The following is a 25009-nucleotide window of genomic DNA, read 5'->3' on the forward strand; positions in this document are numbered from 1 at the left end:
GAAAAATAGTTAAAAAAGTAGAAAAAATAAATAGAAAACGATTGTGCTGAGCTAGCAGTGGCAGCTAGCTCCGCTCAACTGTTTTCTATTGTCCGGCGGTTCTGCTGTCGTCCAAAAAAAAGAAGAAAAAAAACTCTCCCGGGCGCTCCGGCAATCTCCCGCTCCCGGCCACCAAGGACAGAAACACTGCTTTTTCTTTTTTTTTCTTTATTCTGACACGGAGCCATAGGAATGCATTGCTAGATTCCTATTGGCTATTTCAATTTGCAATAGCCAATAGCAAAGTAGCTATTGTTCCCGCCCTCTGCTGCTGTCAATCAGTAGTTGTGGACCTGATGGAGAACTGCAGCAGAGGGCGGGTGCAATGCTAGTTTGCTATTGGCTATTGCAAATTGAAATAGCCAATAGGAATCTAGCAATGCATTCCTATGGCCAAACATTGTGTTTTTTCTATTCTGACACGGCTCCGTGTCAGAATAAGAAAAAAAAAGAAAAAGCAGTGTTTCTCTCCTTGGCGGCCGGGAGCGGGAGACTCCCGGAGCGCCAGAGAGAGTTAGGCTGTTTGGAGATCAGTGTCCCTGGTTAGCTGTTAACCAGGGACGCTGATCTCTCTGCAAGTGGCCAGAGCCAACCGAAAGATCATGGCTGGCTCTGCCCAGGTGTCAGAAACAGGCTGTCAGCGCAGCTCAGCCGAGCCGAGGCATTTGCGTTCGGCTCGACTGAGCCGCTCGGCCACGTTTGGGAGCTGTACGGGCTATAGTGAATAGCCCGTACAGCAGCCCTTTGGTTCTACTGAACCGAAAGGGGTCCTGGGGCCGAAGCTAGCCGAAGGATCAGCCGAAGCTATGGCTAGATCCTTCGGCTGCTTCGTGAATAGACCCCTATGTTTTAAGTCATCTGATCTTGAACATTTCCTCTCAATTCAGCTTAAAATTTTTAGCAAGTGCAGTTACTGTTCACTACTAGCTACTAGTTATATTCTTACTTGCTCAATGTGTTACAAGTAGATACAGGGTTAATGTGACACCAATGGGCTTTTTTAATTAAGAAGCTGAGAATTACAAAAAGAAAGAGTGAAGATTCACTTTAATTATCCAACCATGCACAGATAAAATAAATAAGCAAGCCATTTCATTTTACAGCATTTACCACCCAGCTACATCAGTAAATAGAAAGAAATGCAAATATATGCATCAATGCCAAACACTTTACAGATACTTTTTTCACTAATAAATGTATTGCTGCTCTCTGGAAAGCGTCAAAAGTTAGATAGTAAGTATGAGGGTCTGTTAGGGTCTCAAGGACAGAGTTAGGAAAAGAAACTTGCAGTAACACTAAACTCAGGAGTTCTTACAAATGCATTCAAGTACCTTAACTAATAACAAAAATGTATGTAATTTGTGTATCACTCGGCTGTCGATCCTCAAATCATCTCTGAATTCATGCTGACACTGTGCTTCCCTCTGGAGGGTGCCTACTTTTGTTCCCCATGGTTCCTGTGCGTGTTGTAAAGCAGTGGTTCTCAACCTGTGTAACCTCAGGACCCACATTTGTCTTTGGTCATTAAGTCGCGATCCAAGTCACACTGCAATGGAATGCATGGCATTGCAGTACTGGGCGTTCAGGTGATCAGACTGTGGGTGGGAGGTGAGTTTGGGATGTCATTCAAATTAATAGCAACGCAACGCACCTTCCACACCAGAACATGTAGTAGGTGTGATTTACCGATTCTGAGCATTAATCACATGGGACTGTTCGAATAAAGCACTGTACTAGTGTGAGCGGACCCTGAAAAACACTGACAGACACACACAACCACAGACACAATCTCACACACACACTCAAAAAAAAAAATATTGTTTTCTTTTTTTTTTAAGATCCACCCGGTCTCCCTATCTTATGAGAACTGGAGAGGATCCTCAGCCTGGGGTCTAGTGTGGGCTACTGTGCTGTGATGGAGCTTCATCCATATGTGTATTGCTTGTACAGCTCTCTTGCGTGCCCTTTAGAGGTGCCAGGAGCCAGAATGTGATTACAGTCTGGTCCAGGCACCTCTACAGGACACATGTGGGAGTAGTGCGCAATGTATGTATGGATGGACGTCCCTTGTGGCCATAGCTCCATCCCATCCCAACTCAAGCTGACAAGCAGGGCTAGGCAGTATATTTTGAATGGATGCTCGGCACGAGAACTGATGGTGCTGTGCTATGGGGGAGGCACTAAACATGGGGTCACGACCCACTTTTGGGTCATGACCCACCAGTTGAGAACCAAGGCTGTAAAGTAACTACCACTCCAAGCTCACTCCTGTGATGGACTACAATCTCATGTTTAGTTTACTAATTTGTATTGAGATATGTCATCCATATCGGGTATGACCTTTGAGCGGTGGAAATTTCAGGATCTACAGCTGAGTGATGCACAAACAAGGTATACTTTTATTAATAGTTAAGGTACCTGAATGCATTTTTAAGGTTTAACTCCTGAGTTTAGTGCCACTTTGGTTATAGTGACAGAGTTAGCAAAGTTGGGAAATTATGGGCTAGCTTGCTGTCTGTGTATGTTAGAATAGGCCTGAGCAGTGAAAACATCTATCAGTGAAAATAGTTTCTATAAAGTAAAAAATTTGCATTTATTTTTATTTACTGATGTAGCTGGATGACAAATACTAGACATGTTATATATACTTAACAATAATTTTATACTTAATCAACCTTTTTCATTCATGCATTCATATTTCCTGGCTTAAAGTGACACTAAGCCCTCGTTCACACCTGGGCGTTTTTCATAAGCGCGTCACACGCGCGTTTTCTTCCTGGCGTTTGGCGCGTTTTAATGAGCGTTTTTAGAGCGTTTTTGTATATTAGAAACGCGCGACGCACGCGCGTTTTGGAGCAACAACAGAGGTATCCAATGAAGAAGAATTCCGGTTTTTCCTCAAGCGTCCAATGAAAAAGACTTCCTGAGACGCAGCATTTCCCTTTCCTGTATGCAAAAGACCGTGTGGTGTGTGGAGTATCTTTTGCAGAGAAGAGTTTTGATGTGTGACATTATGGAGCTGACCAAACGTAGAAGGACTGCAGCAGTCGTTGCAGCACTGTGTTTGATAACATTGTGGAGAAGGAAGATATAAACATTAACAAAGGCATATAAAAATGCTCCTGCTCAACCGGGTAGGAGAAGAAACTGAAAACGGTGCCTATAGTCAAACATGGAAATACGGACTTTGCAAGGGCAAATTTAAGAATTTTGGTAATTTGGGAGCGCAAAGTTAGGCTCATCCACCTGCATGTCCTCCCTCATTGGTTGTTGTGTGTTGGAGCTATGTGCCAGGCTGGTGGAGGGATAAACATAGGGGGAATGTGAGCGTGGGTGCCATGTTTCTGGGTGGTGCTGATGCTGCATGGGTGTGTGTGGGTATGCTTGTGACGCGTGTGTGTGCATGTGTTGGACATGTTGAGGTGGTTGTCGAATGGGTGGGACAGGTATGGGTGCAGTGTCATGTGGTGTAAAGTCCTCCGGGAAAATTTCGGAGTCTAAGGCTCTGTTGATTACTGCCCGTACTGCCGACTGTCTTCGTAAAGGCACCATTTTCAGTTTGGGCTCCAAGCTGAGCAGGTAATGAGCCTCGGCTGACAGCGGGGGGACAGGATTAGCCATGGATTCCAGGACTTCAACCAGCCTGTTCTCCTCCCTTTCAAATCTCTGGCGTCGGGGTCTGAGCACGCTACGCCTGCGTACAATTACCCTGGATCTTGGGGCAGAGGTGGTTGGTGTCGGCGGTGCTGTTGGTGGTGGTGGTGCTGGTGGTGGTGGTGTGATGTTTTGTTGTGGTGGGCTCAGTGGTGCTGGGGAGAAGGAAGGCTCGGTAGATGATGTGGCCGATTCCAGCTCGTCCTCTTCAGGCCTCTCAGTAGGCTCCCAGCTACTGTTGGTGCTGTAAAGAGTAATAAACAATACATAAGTATGTGCTATATATTATTCTATGCATGTTACATAAGACTACATTCATGACATAGTAATTGCAATGGACATGACTTACCTCCGCATTTCAGTACATGGAATGAGAAATGACAGCTGCTCCGCATGAATGTAGCGGTACGGGGCACTGGCAGCCGCGCCACTGCGATATTGCCGCTCCTTTCTTCGGTGGCGTGTAAAGGCGTCCTTCATGCTCTTCCATTTTTTAGGATATCGACTGTGGAAACAAAATGTAAACATTAACTAATTAAATTCTTGCTTTTATCTTTCATTTCTTAGGTATTTAGCGACTGGCCAGTCCTTGGCCACTATTCATTTTTTATTCATGATCGGGAAATCGACTGCAAGCAAGATAATCAAAGAAACGTGCATTGCGATTTGGGAGGTGCATGATGTGGTGATGAAGGAACCCAGCAAAGAGGAGTGGCTGGAAATTGCAAGATCGTTTGCCACATCCTGCAACTTCCCACACTGCGTTCGAACCCTAGCTGGGAAACATATCCAGATCGTGAAACCCGTTGGCAGTGGCAGCCGTTTCTTCAATTATAAGAATGTTTTTTTCTTTTGTCCTCTTTGCGGTAGCAGATTCCAATTATGCTTCCGCTACATTGTTTTTGGATCATACGGCAGCAGCTCAGATTCTGCGGTATTTGGCCATTCACAATTGGGACTGAGGTTGAGAAGCGGGGATCTTGACCTCCCGGGGAACGCCGCGCTGCCTGGCACTGCTCAACCTGCAATGCCCTATGTATTCGTAGGAGACGAGGCATTTGCTCTTGGTGAGCATTTAATGAGGCCCTACTCCGGTCATGGGCTAAGTCTGGAGAAGAGGGTCTTCAATTATAGGCTCACCAGAGCACGCAGGGTTGTGGAGTGTGCCTTTGGCATACTCTCCAATAAATGGCGCTTCCTGCACTCGCCAATAAACCTCAAAATTGAAAACGCCATCTCTGCGGTGAAGGCAGCTTGTGCCCTTCACAATTTTGTGCGTTGCAGAGATGGGTTTAATTTTGATGATTCATTGGCGCATTGCATGGAGAATAGCCAATGCAGCGCCAGCCGTGGAACAACGAATGGTGGCAGCATTCGTGACGGATTTGCTGCATACTTCATGTCACCTGAGGGGGAGGTGTCATGGCAGATGCAAGCGATTCAGTCATGATTCCCCTCCAAAAATTAAACATAATTTTCCCTTGATCTGATACCAATAAATTATATTTGAATTGAAAACAGACTTGAGTATTGTTTTTTATAAATAGCTGCACGCATGTGACATAAAAACACTATACGCATGTGACATGAAAATACTGCATGCATGTGACATAAAAACACTGCACGCATGTGACATTAAAATACTGCACGCATGGGACATTAAAATATTGCACGCATGTCGCATCAAAACACTGCACGCATGTCACATTAAAATACTGCACGCATGTGACATAAAAACGCTGCACGCATGTGACATTAAAATACTGCATGCATGGGACATTAAAATACTGCACGCATGTCGCATCAAAACACTGCATGCATGTTGCATCAAAATACTGCATGCATGTGACATAAAAACACTGCACGCATGTGACATTAAAATACTGCATGCATGTCACATTAAAATACTGCACACATGGGACATAAAAACACTGCACGCATGTCACATTAAAAATACTGCACGCATGGGACATAAAAACATTGCACGCATGTCACAAGAAAATAATGCGCACATGTCAGTACACACTGCATGCATTCTGCATGAAAACATAGCAGACATGCACGCATGTTACACGGAAATAATGAACACAAGTCATATGCAAACAATGCACGCATGACGCATAACAACAGTGCATGCATTCTGCAAGAAAATATTCAACACATAAAAACATTGCTGACATGTACCTTTTGATTCCTTTGCTTGCTTGGGGAAGGTTTCCCAATCCGGCCACATAGCTTGTGCGATCTCCAGCCAGGCACGTTGCCTGATTCTTCTATTTTTATAATTTGCATGTCGCATGTCATATAGACATGGTCTTTGCTGCACAAGGCGTATGAAGGCCTCAGAATCAAGCAGCCCAAATGTTGTTGAATCCTCCATCTTGTCTTCTTCAGCAACAACTCTCTGCAAGATGGGAGTGGTCTGTAGCCATGTGCGGAACGCGCGTTCTATGCGCGATTTCTGCGACCAAAAACGCTCCAAACACTCATTTCACCCGTTCCCGTCGAAGTCTATGGGCGCTGACGCAATACAAAACGGCCCAATAAGCCGCAAAGAAGCTCCTGTACCTTTTCAGGCGTGGGCCGTTTTGTAGCGCGGTAGGGACGGGCGGAAATACGGCAAGGTGGGAACGAGACCATTGACTACAATGCAATTTATGACCGTTTTGTAGAACGCGCTACAAAACGTTCAGGTGTGAACAAGGGCTAAAATCAGGAGTCGAATCTTAAAAGTACATTAACTTTAACAAAAATGTATCTTCTTTGTGTATCACTTCTGGAGAGTGGCTACTTTTGTTCCCCATGATACACATGTATGTTGTAAAGTAGCCACTGCTCCAAGCTCGCTCCCATGATAGACTATATCTTCAATACAAATTAGCTAACTAAGCATGAGATTGTAGTCCATCATAGGAGCGAGCTTGGAGCGCTGACTACTTTACAACACACACAGGGATCATGGGGAACAAAAGTAGCCACCCTCCAGAAGGAAGGACAGTGATTCAGAGATGATTTGAGGCTCTACAGCCGAGTGATACACAAATAAGATACATTTTTATTAATGGTTAAGGTACTTGAATGTATTTTTAAGATTTATCTCCTGAGTTTAGAGTCACTTTAATGCCGCTGTTAGTTTTATGTTTGTGTCCTTGGCACCAGTATAGCACTCACATTTTAAAACAATAACAATCATTTCCTTTTTCCACATAATATGAAATATGACTTTAACCTGGATGCTTTTGTAATTGTTTGTTCTGTTTGTAAAAAAGTATAATGTCTGGAAGGTTACTATAATTCTTGTGTTATTCTTTTACAGGAGAACAGACAAAAAAAAAACATTTTAACCCTATGAAAGCCCACAGTGGGAAAATAAATGAATTGCCATAGGTTTTTATGCTGCAACAGGATTGTGAAGACGAATGAGATGAAGTGCTGTAGAGTGGAATTTAAGAAGTTCGCTCATCTCTGTTCTTTAGCATAATTTGAAGTGGCAAAGAATGATAAGGGGTTATGAGTCACTCCTTTGCCAAGGGTTCTGACAGAATATGATACAGACGAGATGTCAGCAGAGGTTGATTCTGAATATTTTATAGCACTCTTGTTCTGAATTCCTTCCCAGAGCTCATCATTTTGCAAACTACTGTTTTGTTAACACATTTCCCCCAATGCCTCCAACTGCAATTTCCTAAAAGAGAATATCTCATGTTCTAGAATTATGACCAAATGCATCAGTATTAAACTTTATTGTGTGGTGGTTCAAACCTATTTGGGCACAGTTGCTGACATTTCTCAGTAATTTCCAGGGAGACATTGAAGTTGAGCAAAAGAACTTATGTGAATTAGACAAAATAATGTCTAAAAAAATTACATAAAACATTTACAAATTGTCAATCTTTACTTGACAAACGTAAAGGAAATTGCCAGGCAAACATTTTCTTAATGCTTGCAGGTTAGGGTCTAAGGTCCCTGGATCATCACATTCCATTGATGGGAGCAGAGGAGGAGACAGGCTGGAGGGAGCACTGTCACAGCCAGCCAGCTTTGAGGTTTGGGTGAGTATAACTTTGTTTTTTTTGCTCCTAGACAAAAACAAGCACTTAACCCTTGCCGTGTGGGGGTCGCCCCACTGCAACGGTAAAGAACATTTTCCTGGAGTTCTTCTTTAAAAGGAGACCGACACTTTGAGAACTGCTGTTATGCAGACATGGGTTTGGTTTTCATGTTGTGCTAGTAAGTACAAGACTATAGCTAGGGCTACAAGGGCTATTTATAGTAGTTAAGTCACACTACTAAAATCTTATAAAACTGATTTCTTTGTTTGTATCATGTTACTTTTAGGATGAGTTGCTACATAGGAGATTTTCAGTAGGGATCAATGTCCCATGATCACGCAGTGCAATATTCTCATTGTCTACCACGGACAATAACCTTCTCTCTACTGAATAGACTTTAAAAAATGGATCGCTTAACAATCTCTGATTTGGCAGATCATTGTGCAATTGTTCCAATTCAAGTATCCCTTATTATATACATTGTATGGACTAATCTCTTACAAGTGCCCAACAACTCCCTGCAGTAGGGTACATTATCTTCACCTAGGCAAGGAAGGGGAAAGTGGGAGAATAAGGTACTTGCTACCCCCCACAAAGAAAAAAGGTAAGACGTCTTTTTAAATATTAGATGCTTTGATTTTTACCTTGTGATCCTGACAGTATCACACGTCTTAGGGTGACAACACTCATGGTACTGTATCTATGGAAGAGCATACATGTAACCCTGGGACAGGAAATGTATAGGACTACAATACACCTCCATCTCTCTATATCTTCATCACATAGAGGAAAGGTGTTCTGTGGTTCACAGAGGTGACTGGTAAGTTCACCTCTGCAAGAGCTAACACTGTGAAGAGTGCACAACACTATTCCCAAATTGCAATCAGAATTATTTATCAAGGGCTGCCCACAATGCAGGATGAGGTATGCAAAGCATTTATAAATGCTACTGGGTATAAGATTTAAAGGGAAGCTATAATGCTTGTGAGTCAATTTTATTTTTACTATCTTAAATTTGTATTTAAATCATTTTTAATTTTTTATATGTCAAAGAGTTTTGGAGATCCTATGTGTTGCCAGGTCTAACAGCCAACAACAGACATGACAGATTCAGAAAGGTGTAAGTCCTCAGACATATGGTCAGTGTAAACAGCAGACTGCAGCAGACTCAGCAATATGATGGCCAAGTCAGGTGAAAATAAACAGCACCCAGGTTCAAGACGGGTGAACAGTAATGACTGTCAATAGCAGAAGTAACAGGCCAACGATCAATATAAGTACAGACAAACTGAGTACAGTGCAGTGCAAACAATGCACAGGAATAATTTACAGGAACAGCCAGACAAAAGTTAGAGACAGACAGACCTCTAATCAGATATTGAGCAAACAGACAAACCTGCTTCTTAGGCATAGGACTGAAGCTATGGGCTTGATTTGAAGCCCACTAAAGAGGGCTGGTGTACACAGAGTGATGACCAGCAGATGGCAAAGGTTTAGTCCCCATTCACACCATTGAGTTCCATGAATGTGAGGCAAACGTGAAAAAAACGCACACTTTGCAGGGCATTCATGGAACACATCCAAAGCATGCAAAACACTTGTGGTGCAATTACTAGTTAATGGCACACCCATGCCCGTGAGAACATCCATAAATACTTTGTAAAAAAACGTGGAACGAATGTAGCAGATTTTGCTACATGAAATACTTTTCCGGCGTTTAGTGCATGTGCAGCACCTATTGAGATTAATGGGGCTATGCACCAAACAGGGGAAACAAACACACACAAACGTGCAGGAACGCACCTTACTGCAAGGCGTATTCCTACGATGGTGTGAATGAGACCTTAAGGTTGATAGCTACTGTTAATGTTTTATGCTCTGTATCCTTTTATGAACACAGCAGGCAGGCAAACAGGTAGACACAGAGTGCCGTGGGCCCCCCTCTGACATTAGTTGTGTATGTAAATTTGAGCTTGAGTTTTTAAACTCTTTATAGCATTGTACACAAAGTAGTATAATTAACAAATAAAATATATTCATAAACAATATGCATCCCCTTTAAAGCAAACCAGTAAGGAAAGTTACTATTCTGTATGTTAATAGTCTTGCTGGAATGAATACATAAAGCCTAATTAAACCCCAAAAACACTTTATCTGGTGAAAGTACTGCTCCAGGTTATGTCCAGTTCTATCAACTTGATGATCTGATCATGTGATCTTTGCTTAGATCAGCCAAATATGTGATACGTCTCAAACTATCCAAAATATGTTTTTGTTGGGTTGGGTCCAGGTTAGAAAAAAATACCTTTCTTCTATTTATAACAAAATCTCTTTAAAATCCAAGGTGTTTAAAAAAATGTTATTTAAAAATAGAGATACTTAAAATGTCATACCCACAATTTTAACTGGAAAAAAGTCTAAAGACAGGTAACAAGATATTATACCTAAAATTTCAACTGGTAAAGATGGCAAGTTGGGGATATAGGAGCTTTTTTTTTCCTGGGCATGTTTCACACTTGGTACTTTGGGAGGACTTGCTTAGAAATTATGAGTATAATATATTTTTGACTGCCTGTGTACTTTGTATTAACACCTACGTTTCAAAGAAATTTGATCAAGATATAAAGAAAATTTATTTTTATTAAACCTATGATGCATGTTCATCAAAAATCTGACAGAAGAAACTGTCATCCCCCAGACAGACAAAACTTCACAGCAATGAAACTAGTATTGGCTTATGTATTAAAGAATAGCTGTTTAATCTGGTATTTGGATTTGTGGTGGATTCCCTTTGAGGATATGTACCCTTAACATATAGGTCATTTTAAAGTGACATTAAAGGCAAAAAACTGTTTCCCTCCCCCCAAATGTTAATGTCAGCACTTACCTTAAATGATGTCTCTTAATCCGATCTTCTTCTTCTTATACGACGAGTATAGCCCAAATCCTATATTTTAACACAAAATGTAGGGGGTCGTCTTATACGCCGAATCGTCTTATACACTAGCAAATATGGTACCTTTCGTCTCTGCTTGTCTCCCATCCGAAAATCATTTCCAGTAGACAGAGGACAGCTTGCAAAGATTCCTCAAATCCAAAGTGGAGCCGGACACTTCTTTGGTACTTGCCCCCAACACTGTATCTTTCCAGGCACATTGTGCAGTAGTAAAGCAATGTTCACATGCAATTGGTGCAAATAAAAAAAATATAGTCTTTACTAATGAAAAGAGTAAAGGACAATAATGGAACTGGACAGTTGCAGTTTGGGTCTTTATCAAAGAGTGTCACAGAATCTTTCTGTATCAAACAGTACAAGTTTTGATGCTCACATTGTCTTTCTCAGATCACACCTTTAGCTTTAGTCCCACTTTCTAGCAATCATTGCCATCCTGGAGTATAGTTTTTTTTTCCTGGGGAAAATGGCAGAGTACCATGTTCCCCCATGATGGGGGCACAAACATTCCCTCTACTCACATCATTAGGACATTTTCCTTCTTCCAAGAAAGATGACAGCTGACACTACACAACCACCGACTAACCCCTCCCACTTTTGTTTCACTTATTTATACTCCTACTAATCTTCTCCCCTAAATGACAAGGCCAGCAGCCAATCTCAGGAAGGTGACTTCACCACTTGACAACCAGAACATAAAAAAGTGAAATCTTCAACTCACTAAGAGGGAATTTACCTAACTTTAGGGAGATTTCATCTCACTTCCTGTTGTTTCTACATTAAAGAAAGTAAATAGAAATCTACCCAATGGGAAGCAGATGGTAAGAATACCTGACAGTGTTTTAACTATTCCCTTCTCTACCTATAATTAAAAATAATACTTTGAGAGGAAAACAAAGCAATCACGCTGGTTGTCACTGATGTGGCCATAGCACATGCGGTATAATCAACCATTTTTCATTTCATCTTTTGGAGCATGCAATAATCAAATAACAATCTACTCAAAACAACTGTATCTTAATTCATAATATGAATTAAATGAAAAGGACTACAAACATTTATGTCAAAGAAACTGTTTCTAAAACCAACTGAAGATTTTAATCATATAAAGAAAGCAATGAAAAATAGTTGTCTGCGGCCAGCATTAGACACTCTGGAAGCATTTTCTAATACTGTTCTACTACACTTGCAAAGGTAGGAACTACTCCAAAAGGTTCCTTGTAATTTATCATGTTGTAGGGTATTTTTAACAATGAATTCTCTAACATGTCTCTGCTTTTCTTTTCTTGCCATTCTTTCTGATCATTGGTCATTGTTTTGTATTAACAGAGGTGCTTGTGGAGTACAGCTGCACAACAGGTATTTGACCCCTGAAGCAGAATGAGGGTTTAAAGTGTCTCTAGGCTGAAAAGCATCCCAGAGTGCCATGTGAAGGTACATGTATCTCCAGAGCCACAGGCTGATAGCATTGATCTGTTTGAGATCAAACACTTAGATGTTCAAAGACAGAACTGAGTTCCAATTCTTACTTGCTTAGGCCACTGTGGTTTCTGCAGATGAGTGAACAATAAATCACAATACTATGTAGCTATTTTCAATTAATTAATGTAATTAGACCATAATACTGTATATGTACTGTTTTATCATATGACAAAGAATCAGTAGAATGAATATACACAATTGGTTATAAATGAAACAGGATACAATACCTGCTCTCATCAGGTGACCATCATGAAATAAAATGACCCATGAACTTCTTCCAAGTAGGTAGGAGCTTCACGTACCAGAGCTAATTAGTTCTTCTTCACTGTGTTGTTACGGGAAATTCTGGTGTTCAGCCCTCAGTTACAAACAGCATATATCACTTAGTGAAGAAGGTGTGGAGTTCTTAGGCACAAATTAATAGAGTGCACACAACTGATGCACTAACAGATCACCAGTGTTTCGGTAGTGGCTCAATGCATCCTGTTCCCATGTCTTTCAGTGTACATACTAAAAGTGTGTGGTCACCAAAAGGCTGCATGGTTTTTCAGACCTCCTTCAATGCTGAACTGGGACAGTGTAGGGCGCTGCAGCAATATTCATTTAGCATCCATCTCTTAGGAGAGCTAGACAAAGGTTAACTAAAATCAGGCCAATGTTAAAGTCAACTGGCTGAACACTGTGCCAAGCAGGGCCGGCCTTAGGGGTGTGCGAGCCGTGCGGCCGCACAGGGCGCCATGGCAAAAGGGAATGGCCTGAAGCACAGGTAGGCTTAAGCCAAAGGTCATCACTAGTAATCCAACTGAAAGTCTGGGGTAGCATACTCAAAGTCAGGTCAGTCAAAGCTAGCAAAGAGAGAACAGAAAACTAGACTTCAGAAGCTCACGCAAGAACTCTTCAGGGCTTGTGCACACCAAATGCAGACCAGATCTGCATGAGTTTCTGCACACGCAGTGCAGTGGGTTGTGCCGCGTTTTTGCTGCGGTTCGGGCCGTTTTTGGTTTAAAAAAACTTTTTTAAAGTTTAGAATGGGCTTTTAGTGCGTTCCAGGATGTTTTTATGTGTTTTTGATGCATTTGCATGTGTTCCAGAGCAGGTAAGAGAAAATAAAGGGAAAAAAAAATAAAAAATCATACCGCCAGTGAAACGCGCGTTTCACTGAACGAAAAAACACGGAGAAAAACGAGCATAAAATAAACGCTCAGGTGTGAACCCAGTCTTAGTTGACCTTTTAGCATACAGAGAAACTGATTTTGCCAGTGGGGCATTAGATTACTGTGTATCCAGTCAAAATTTATTAAACTTAAGCTAGGTTCAAATGCACTGTTTTTCCTTATCTTATTTACATCAGTAGTATATCTTATGACTGAGGCTGCACGATGTCACATGGTTATACAGCAAGGGTTCTATGCTTCTAGGGTTCCTATTAAATATCTGATCTGACAAGGGAGCAGCTTATGCAGTACATTCTGCTAGTGCATTTGCTCAGAAGTCCACTCATATATTTGCAATTTTAGATGATGCTTGTAAAATACAGACATTTGCTTTAGGTTTCTAAATAATGTTCCAGAAAAGTAAAATTGAAAAGGTTTTATTCATAATACTGAACAACTGCTTATCAACCAAAGTGCAAGTCAGTGTGCAAAAATAAAATCTGACACAGATAAACAGCTTTTCAATCGGTTTATTAAAAGAGAATTATGGGGTCCTCTTTTAATATGGGGAAAGTGTTTTCCCCATAGTTCTTTTTAGGGACATGGGGGGACATATACTAACCTCCTCCCGTGACCCAAAGCTCAGTATATAGCGAGTTATTGCCCGCAATATACTGAGAGCGCTGCAGCCAGTACGGATCCCAACAATACTGTCTGGATCCACAAATATCTACATATCTACAGGCAGAGCCAGCTGTGCCTGCCCCCTCCCCCGTCCGTTCCTCCACTCAGCGATGGAGGATCGGAGAGGGGGGAAATCCGTGCAGGGAGTGGTGACTCTGCAAGGAGATGATCGGAAAGTGAGCGAGCAACACTATGTGGTCGCTTACTTCCCGATCAATAGAGCCAACCAGTGACAGCTTCTTTGTCACAAGTCGGCTCTAACTATGAGGATGAGTGGAAATCACTCACCTCATAGTTCTCCTTTAGGTAGTGATCTAAATTTGGCCTATGGGTTTAGCATTTACATAGACTTGCATGGGGATGTTAAACCTATTTGAAGCAAACAAAAGCTTATTGACTCAAGCACCTAATGCAGGCATTCACTCTACTCTAACCCGCTGTAACCCCCTCCCTTCCACTATTTAAAAATGAATGTAATTATTTTCCTGTATTTACTTTTTTTTAAATGTGGTAGGTGAGAATTACATTTTCTGCCCCTGCAGCCTCCTGGGAAAATCACTGGCACATATCCCAGGAGGCTTTAGGAGTAGGCATACAGAGCAGATGGTGGGAGGCACTGTGGGCATCATTGGGGGCTGGCTGTCTGAGCTTGGAAGAGTCAGTTAGCTCCCAATGAATGAGAAGGACAAAGATGGCAGAAAAGGACCCAGGCTGTGTCACCTGAACAGTGGATCACAGTGGGACAACACTGAATTTGCTGGGCAGGTGAGTATATGCATTCAGGACATCAGTGCACCAAAAGTAAGAGGGGTTAAAAAAATATCTAAGTGGAGTTTCTCTTGAATCATGCAGACCAGGAGTTCTGACCTCATTCTAGTTTTCAAGTTTGTGTGCTTGTTAATGATTGAAGCTACTGCATCTGCATGACAGTGAAGCATCTATTCTAGGAGGTAAGGAATGATAGCCCCTTTATTTCTCTTATTACTCTTATTATAGGCTTCCTTTAATATAACATTTATATTAGTATAAAACTGCTCTGTATAAACAGACAATATTGGTGTGTTATTTTTCCAAACTCTAAAGAACTGTATTGAAGGAATAATCTTTACTTGTATTGTCAGTGTGGGAATAGCTATCATCTTTTCCCCTCTTGGGAAAAGAAATGTCTTTCTCACGTCCCATTCACATATCTCCTGACAGTACTACCTGGCTGCAGCATGCAGAATATTGACTCTGGCTCTTTTGGATCATACTGCAGAAAAAAAATAATCCCACAAAACTTGACGAGACAGCCCTGCTCCATTTTCTCTTCCTACAGGCAAAGAGTTAAAAAAAAAAGGAAAGTTGGATGAGGAGACCCATCACGATCCGAGACGGTTGAAGACAAGAAGAGAAATAATTTCTGACAAGTGGAAATGTCTGATGTCAAAGGCACAGGCTGAAAAGCCAATTCAGTGCCAACTTGAGACATCTTGACTTCAGCAAAGCTGTGTCAGAGACAAGCTGTATGACTAAAAAACAAGTGTGACTTGGTGGAATGAAATGTGAGATAAAGATATTATGGACTGAATGGACAAAGTGGAATTGTTGTACAAATAAAGAGGAAAAAAAATAAAAAAAATACAGAATCACTACATATATTACATACATAGAACACACTTGTTAACAATTTAAATGTGGTGGTATGAATTTTATTACAGTAAGACTAGTGAGTTACAACAGTCTAACAGTTTCATGGCTGCTATACTGTATATTTACCTGTATCAACACAATGAGACCTATATTAAGAAGTAAAGGAGACTGCCTCTGTTAACCTGTTTCTAAAAATAAAGGTAGCTTAGCTGTCTCTGGCTATAGTACTTTCTGAGACACTGACCAAGTACATAATAAGTACATACTGACCAAGCATACTAATCAGAAAAGTCAGAACTGATATGGAAACGTAACTGGTCAGTGATTCTGAAAGCACTGAAGCCAGTGGATTAGCATGATAGTCAGGCAACTAGCATTGTCAGAAGGATTGGTCAGTAACGGTGTCCTCCATTCATTTTCATTACAATTTACATTGCATGCAGTTCATTAGTACGATTCAAGAAATAAGGTATTGCCTGGGGGCACGTGGAGGTCCTCTATAGAAAATACAGAGCTTCTTTATCATATACACACAGTTAAGCATCATGTTTAGCACAGTGAACATTGCTTCCGTAGTTATATAGGTAGCCAGGTTGAAAAAAAGACACAAGTCCATTGAATTCAGCCTATATAGATTCCATTATATTTATTTAGGCTTGGTGCCTAAAAGGGATGTTTGGTGCTTAAAAAGACATGATGGACTACAATCTTAACCTCCCTGGCGGTAATCCCGAGTGTGGCTTGGGGTTAATTTTCATTACCAAAAGCGGTAACCCTGAGCCACACTCGGGATTACACAGCGCGTTACTAACCTTGTCCACCATCCCCGCTGTGTCCTCCGGCCGATGCCAGCCACCGTCTTCCGGTTTCCTTCCCTTGCGAGTGTCCGCGTCGCAGGGGGCGGAACCAGCGGGAAATTTAAAAGGAAAAAAAAAATAAAAAAAAGGAGGAAATAATCAGACCGCCAGGGAGGTTAATACAACCTAGTAAACTAAATGTGAGATTATAGTCCCATCGCAGGAGTGAGCTTGGAGTGGTGGCTACTTTACAACACATACAGGGACCATGGTGAACAAAAGTAGCCAACCTCCAGAAGGAAGGACAGTGTCAGTATAAATTCAGAGATAATTTGAGGATCTACAGCCGAGTAATACACAAATAAGTTACGTTTTTGTTATTAGTTAAGGTGCTTGAATACATTTTTAACATTTAACGATTAAGTTTAGTGTCACTTTAACTGTACTATCTAATTACTGTAGCAGGAGACAGTTGAAAACATTTGCAAGTGTGGTAAATTCAGCATATCCTTTTTTGTAGCATGATACAATCAAACACTGTGGTATTAGACTGCAGTCATTATAAATACTTGTAATACATTTTTTTTTACTCGGTTTTCTTTTATAAAAATATACGTATTTCAATACTGCTCAATGTACTTGTGGAAGATCACACAGTATTTTAGGGAAATCATAATCAGAAAAAAAGTATCTCAAAACGTTACCATGACTATTCAGAAAGGCTCCAGATCATGGCCACAGGCTATTCTGTGTGGTTTTTCATTGAATAGATAGAAAGTACTTACATTTGAAATAATGAGAACCTGTCTGAATACAAATATGGATGGGTGCTATTTTTGACTTGCTATGAGCCTGTAAGATTTAAGTCATGATCTACCTCCTTGTATCTCTATTCAAAAATAAGTGCAGGCATTTATAAAAGACCATCATTACATCTATTTATGTATTCACAACACATACCTAAATGTATTTTCAAAAGTATCTTAGTCTGTCTTTGTAATAGGTTCTTTTAATCTCCTGCACATCAGCATTCAGACTGGTCAGAGGAAGAAACAATACTGTAAGCTAACCAGACTTTTTACTGCATTGCATAGTACAATTGCATTCTGTGCTATGACTGCTCACAAACTGACAGATTTGCTGTGGCCAGTCTTTATGCAGCCAGAAACTCCGCAGCCCTGGGATGCAAAATGCCTGAGTCCAGGGTTAATCAGAGGCTCTATTTGTGTGTAACCCTCAGATGAGTGGTTACATGTGAACAAGGGAATACAATTCAGACAGCCACAAGAATTACTAGATTTTCATCTGCGGCAGCCCCCTGTATCTCATGTAAATGAGTCCTACATTAAGAAGTTGCTGATTGGAGGACAGAGCACAAAGCTAGCCTTTATCAGTGAGCTGTAGTTCCTTCACTGTCCAGTCACAGACTAAAGTAGGGTATATGCAGTTCAAATCTCATATGAAAGTAGTAGTTTTCAGAACGTTCATTCGAATATCTATCAATTAGTATGGTGCAATCGATAGATGAAAACGGCATTGTTCTCAAAGATTTTCGAAGGAACGTGTTCGAAATTTTTTCTTGATCGAACAAATCTCTAACAGTGAATGTGGTTTTCGTTCGGAAGCTCCATTCATTCCAAAATAGTATTTTTAATAAAAACGAAAATTAAACTAAATTTTGAACGACAATCGGCACATTTCTGATGCCAGTATCAAACTTTCTGATGGTATTTTTCACACGAATGTTCATGCAAAACTCTACCCGTGTATACCCTACTTAAGCAATATTTATTTCATTGCAGTGGAACTGGACTAGGGTCTGGCAGGGTGTCTGCATTAGAATTGTAAAAAATGGCAGTTAAGACATTTAATACATGTGTTTTAAGTGTCTATATAGCTTCTTACCTATACTTCCTCTTTAATGACTCACTGATCTGCAATGAAATGCAGCCAGTGAAGGTGAACTCGCAATGACAGCTAGCACCTTCAAATTCAATTCAGCAATGGCAGTTCCCTTATTTTTTTTAAGCATGTAAGTTTTTATTGAGGTTATATACAAAAGAGTTCCCTTATTTCACTTTAATTTTTTTCATTAACAATAAAAAGATTATAGAGATTCACATCAATGCAAGTATAGCTCCAGGCGCCTGGCCGCAGACTGTGACAACAATAGTAGTGGACATGATGGATACGTAGATTGGGTAAGCAAACTCAGCAACATGGGTTATCAAAAAGAACTGCTGGAAAAAATGCCCCTATTCTGAACTATCAAAGTTGGTAGCTACCTTTCTATTCTGACAAGTTCCATTTAGAAAGAAATGATCCAAAGCAAGAGGCAACCTTGTGGATTACGAAGAGTATTCTTTAGCTGAGTAACATCATACTTTCATGCTTTAGTTTACTTTTTCCTCATATAAAATGTCTCTATTGTCCCATTTTCTACTGTCATGGTTTTTATGAAATATGTGAAGAAATATACCTCAGAAACTGCTGTCTTACCTTGTTCGTGGATTGTCAGAACTCTCTTTTTCTGCATCTAGCAGCACTTCTAACTGAGGAATCATGGCTGAACTGTTGTAAAGTGCTTTAGACTGAAGTATCAGGAGTCCCAGACAGAATTTTGCTCCCATTTCTTCTAGCTCCTTAGTTCCAACCTGTAAGCCCTGTGAAGGATGGAGATGATAGGGAAATGAGCAGACCGCAATCAATCTTCAAGATAAACAACTGGCAATAGAATTGGCGCACATTAATTGAACGAAGTTCCCTGAAATCATTAATAACTTCTACACCTGCATTTAGACGCTTTTGCAACTTTTAATAGAAGATGATGAGACACTACTATTTATCTAAAGGTATAAATTAAAGTACTTTGTTTGCTTAAACTTATTTTACTTTGTTGCCAAGTGATAAGCGCAGAAAAGTAGACATGCACACTGAGCCTGATTCAGTTTAAAAACTATGTGCTAAAAGTGTTATATAATACTTAAGACAGAAGGAAATATTTAAGATATCTGTTTTAAAATTATTTACAGCTGCAGAGATCCTTGCTTCAACACCTACAGACACACCACTAATAACATCAAGAGTTAGTAGTGCCACTGTTTTTAAAGGAAAGCAGCATCTGCCGCAGCGCTACACCAGAATCAACTGGGTTGACTAGCAGCTGAGGATCCCACAAACTGCTCCCATAAAAAGAGCATTATGCCTTACAGTTATATCTCTTAACAGGTGATTTCTAAATGATTGATATGTGTTCATTCTTATCAATTAATTTGAATGTTTGGTATAAACATAGTAAACAGCTGCACCTATACCAAGGCTTCAAAACCAAAGCCAATCTTTCCTGCTGGTTAAGACCAAATATCTAAGAGGAGGAAAAGGCATGGTCACCTTCTATTTCCTAAATCGTTATATGGTTATGTTATGTGGTCATTTAGTATCAGACAGTACTTATAAGTCTGTATAAGTATCTTTTTTAAATACGGAAATATAACAGTGAATACCATTTATATTTTAATTACTTTACAGTGAACATAATGTAAAATCCTGAAAGACAGAATGAAAATGTAACTTCACTTTCTCTTTAAATTGTTAACAACTATTTTGATTTTAAAGTAAAACCAGTTTGATACGCTTCTAAAAAGGTAAAAACTGTGCTGATGTGCGGAAACATTGTGGTGCCTACATGTACCTATCTAGGTCTTCAAAATCAATCCTCGTGTCCCTGTGAAACCCCAGTGGATCCTAGACCAAGGCCACACATGGAACTTTAACTTCTGGCCAAGTTTATATTTAAAATCTATCCTCCTGGCTCCTAGATCGACCCATATCATTCAACTGTCAAGTGCCTGGGCCTCTATTGCCCTCTGAAGTTCTGGAATTTGACATTTGGATGGAGGGTGATCCAGGGAGGCAAACAGGCCTAACCATTACATGTGAGACCAGTAGACAGGGGAGGACTGCGCCCAGAAACGACAACACATGGGAAAAATAAAAATTGATAGTACAATCCCTGTAAAGAGCCAATCCAGCCAACAATTAACTTCAGTCAGTCAAATACTAATGTTACCAAAGAAATATTGAATCTATACTTTAGATATAATATCCACCAAATATACCTTTATCTTAGTCTACTTATCCTGTCCTGGGCTGGCTGGATTGTGCTAACGAACAATGAAGCAAGCAATGGAAAATAAATAGTCACCTTCATTGGCAACTTGTTTTGAACCTACAGCAAAAAAAAAATGTGCCAAACAGCAACCCTAGATGGCCTTGGGGTTGGTATGGGATATGGTTTACCTTGCACACTGCTTTTGGCCTTTATTGTTTTTAACCAATTAAATGGCAAAATCCTATACAGCCTTTTTTGCAGCTATAGATTTGCACCTACCATTAGGATTATTATAACTGTTCATATTCAATAATTACATAGTTACATAGTATTTGAGGCTGAATAAAGACACAGGTCCATCAAGTTCAACCTATTGTGTGTATGTTTTGGATTCTGCATGTGCATGCGCGTGTACGAGTCCCCGTGTGACCTTACTTTTTAAGGGTACCTGTACCCCTGTATGTTACGATCTCTGAGGAAATTGTTCAAATGCATTTTTAATGATTCAACACTCTCAGCTGATACCACTGCTTGTGGCAGAGAGTTCCAGACCCTAACCACTCTAACTGAAAAGAAGCCCCTACGCCCCTTGTGCTTAAATCTTTTCTCCAACAATTCTAGGTGACTGCCTCTAGTCATTGTTTTGGAGTTCACCGTAAAAAGTTTATTGCTGATGTTGCTATCGTCATTGAACATCTTGTACATCAAAATCATGCCCCCACTTAATCTCTGCACCTCCAGCGTAAACATATTTAAGATTTGTAACCTTGTCTCATAGCTTTGGTCCTCCTTTCCCTTAATTAGTTTAGTTCCCCTTCTCTGGACTCTTTCCAGCTACAATACACCAATACACATCCTTTCTGTGTATTGGTGACCAAAACTTGACCACATACTCCACATGAGGCTGAACCAGCGATCTATAAAGTGGCAGAATTATAGAATTGTATCTACAGTACATTCCCTTTTTAATACAAGACAGTACTCATCTGCCATATAGTTGCCCACTCCCCTATTTTATCCAGGTCCTCCTGTATGTTATAATGTTATAGTGTCTAAGTCCCTGTCTATTACCCTCCCAATTTTAGTATCATCAGCAAACACGGAAACATGGCTATTCACGCCCTCCCGATATCGTTAGTAAACAGGTTGAATAATATGGGGCCTAGCACAGAACCCTGAGGCACCCCACTCCTGACACTTGACCAATCTGAAAAGGAGCCATTTATAGATACTCTCTGGACACGTTCCTTTAGCCAATTTTCTATCCATGTACTCGCCATTTCATCTACGCCCATAGACCTCAGCTTGTGTAGTAAGCGTTTATGTGGTACTGTGTGAAATGCTTTCGAAAAATCCAGATATACCACATCCACCAGCTTCCCTCTATCCAGATCTCTACTCCCCTCTTCGTAGAATGTAAGTAGGTTGGTCTGGCAGGAATGGTGCTTCCTAAATCCATGTTGATTATCATTTATTATACCATTTTCATGAACAAACTCTACTAAGTAGTCCTTTATCATTCCCTCTAACAGTTTGCATACTATTGATGTTAGACTGACTGGTCTGTAGTTCCCATCTTGACCCTTTTTTGAATATCAGTATAACAGTAGCTTTCCACCAGTCACTTGGTATTCTACCAGTCATTAAGGAGATAATAATAATGCAATGGGCATGCTAATTTTTGAAGCCTCTAATGCCTTTTATGATAATTTTTTCTCCAAAAAATACAGCTATGTTGTCATATTTACTGTATTGTTTGTATATAATTTGAGTAATATATTTATATTTTTTTTACTTGGCATACTTAAACTACTACTTTATATTTCAGCAACTGGGGTTTCCAAAAACAGATTGCAGGCGCTGAGCCATTGGGTTACCTGGCGCACTACAACTACTCAGATGAAGCAAAGTATGCTGACTTCTCAGTGCTGATTTCACGTTTTATTTTCACTGCGCTATACCTTTAAGCAACCTGTAGTTAAACAGATTACTCAGATCCACTACAGACAATCTTCTCACAGTTGGAACACCACTCCTTGCAGGATAAATATAGAATTATCCAGAATTGAAGTGCTAGACAGAATGGTTTCCTGTGGGAAGGCTGATATTACAATGAGATGAAAGCAAACCTAATTGAAGGTTTCATCAAACAGTGGGCCACGCTCGTGTAGAAGAGCAGGTGCTGAAACAAGTGGAGACTGTATGCAAGAGCGCAGTGACATCAGCAAAAGACATATCATCAGAATTACAGACCAGATACGGCTCTTTATGAGAACAGCCATCCCCTTTCATTCATATGAAAAAATACTGTGCATAAAGGCATTGCAGAGATAAATCCATTCCAAGTACTTCATAGGAGTATTTGTTGTCTGCTTGGCATGTTGATACACTAGGAAACAATTTCTTCATGTCTTGTATAATAAAATATTTTATCCCACATATACTGTGGTAAGCTATAGAAGGCATCACATGTGAAATGTCCTGTTTAAATTGAAATTAGTATTTTATACACTATCTTAGTTAAAATATATTTTTTGCAATTAGTTTAACAACCAATAAAAAAGTTAGAGTACCTTAACAAATTTGTTGGCACATCAACAGGCAATGTGTTATGTGTGCTTATTCATTGTCAGTGGTCTGTTAACATGAGTCAATGGGCTAAAAACTGTACCTGCTTTATTTTCTTCCAGTGCACCCTAAAGCAACACAAGTATTAAAGAACACATGCCTTGAACCGCAGCTGCATTGGGATGTCACTGAAAATGAATTTGCACTTTTCACCAAGCAAAAAATAAACTTGAGCAATGCAGGTTGGTTTTTAGCGCATGCTTTTGAAATGGAAAGTTGTGAATAGGTGCTTAGTGTTTGTGTCACAGAATGGAATAAGTATGCATTATTATTACATTATTTTGAAAAGAACACAATATCCCGCTTATATCCCTGCACATAACCAACCAAAACATGGCAAAATACTGATCACCCATGCAGTGATGAAACTAGGACTATGTTATAAGTTTGTACTGCTTGCAAACATCTAGCCATTTATTACACCCTTTATTTGTCCATAATCAACACATTTATGGCCAACTATATTTACACCTTTAACTCAACTATATAAACACAAAGGTATACACAGAGCTGAACATATCGGTTGATGTACTGTAAAGGATTCTAAATAAACATGAATTACAGTTTTCTCCAAAGGTGGAGCCCCAAATTAATTACTTCCTGCCCCATTACAAACTAAAATAATGGAAGTCAGCATACAGGGAATAATAAATGCTACACATCAAAACTGTTAAAACCAGCAGAAGACAACACTTGGGGAGATATAAACAGCAACAATGTAAATGTTAGCAGCATTTACTAGCATACAGTAGACTAAATAAATCCCTTTCCCTCGAGAGATGAAACCCCAGGTGGGCATTCATGCATTAATAAACTGTCTGTCTCCTGCAATTAGGACAACTGATTTCAAGCCATTGTTCACACTCTGTATATTTATCACTTCAATCTGAAAGGTTGGATTGCGAAAAATAACAACACTCATGATGGCTGCCACTGACTGCCTGAATTATATATGATCGCCTGCAGAAAGCATTAACAACTCCTTGGTTCTCTCTAAGCTCGTATATCAAAGCTGTTTTCTGCACCTGTTGCTCCCAGGAGTGGATCGTGGATGAGAGACCTGTGGAAACTGCGTGCTAATTTATCAGCAGCACAGAGGCAAGAAGCACTGGAAGTCAATGAGCTATGCAATCCGCTCATTAAATTATAATTTTTCTGTTTGCTTTTTTTCCTAATGACCTCTAAGTGTACAAGTGTTCCACTTGCTGCCATGCACACAAGTTATTTTTTACATTTTGGAAAAACAGAACATTTTATACTATGTACAGTTGGAGTTCACTTGAATGATATATTGATGTGATAAGATTTTAATGCCTTTGTACACCTTTCAAACAAATATGATGTTACAACTCTGTTAGGTATGCTCATATGTGAGGTCTTCAGGTGCTATGGACAAACCTTCTGGGTCTCTTAAAGGGGTTCTAAACCCTCCAGTTTTTTTTGCTTATATCTTCTGCTAGCATGCAGTAGATATAGGCAAGAAGTGTAAAAAAAAACAAAAAAACGCTTAAAATAATTTTAAACTTACCTCGTTATCGCTGCTCGCTCCTGCACCGAGAATCAGGAACTGCTCGTACGGCCGCAAAGGATCTTGGGGCGGGCGCATGCGCAGTTCCGATTCTCGGCCGGGAGACGAGCAGAGACGCAAAGTAAGTCTATGGACGCGTGCACCCGCCAATATTATAATTTCTTATAATTGTGAAAAAGTGTCAGGCAGGGCAGTGGACAAAGCTCTAGGGACAAAATTGAAGTGAAATAGTTTGATACATAAGTGTAATCATAGGAGATTACATTGTATTGTGTGTATTCTGTGTACATTGCAA

The 25009-nt window shown here is 40.2% G+C and overlaps 1 protein-coding gene across 1 annotated transcript in view; it reads right to left on the reverse strand.

Moving 5' to 3' along the window:
- Positions 1–25009, reverse strand: part of AGBL1 (ATP/GTP binding protein like 1) — a 465946-nt gene that overhangs the window by 146051 nt on the left and 294886 nt on the right. Inside the window, 1 exon segment of the mRNA XM_018556368.1 lies at positions 18947–19110. Within this exon segment, the coding sequence (XP_018411870.1) occupies positions 18947–19110 (164 nt within the window).

Source organism: Nanorana parkeri, unplaced genomic scaffold (genome assembly GCF_000935625.1).
Source record: "Nanorana parkeri isolate BGI_ZX_2015 unplaced genomic scaffold, ASM93562v1 scaffold236, whole genome shotgun sequence".
NCBI lineage: Eukaryota > Metazoa > Chordata > Amphibia > Anura > Dicroglossidae > Nanorana > Nanorana parkeri.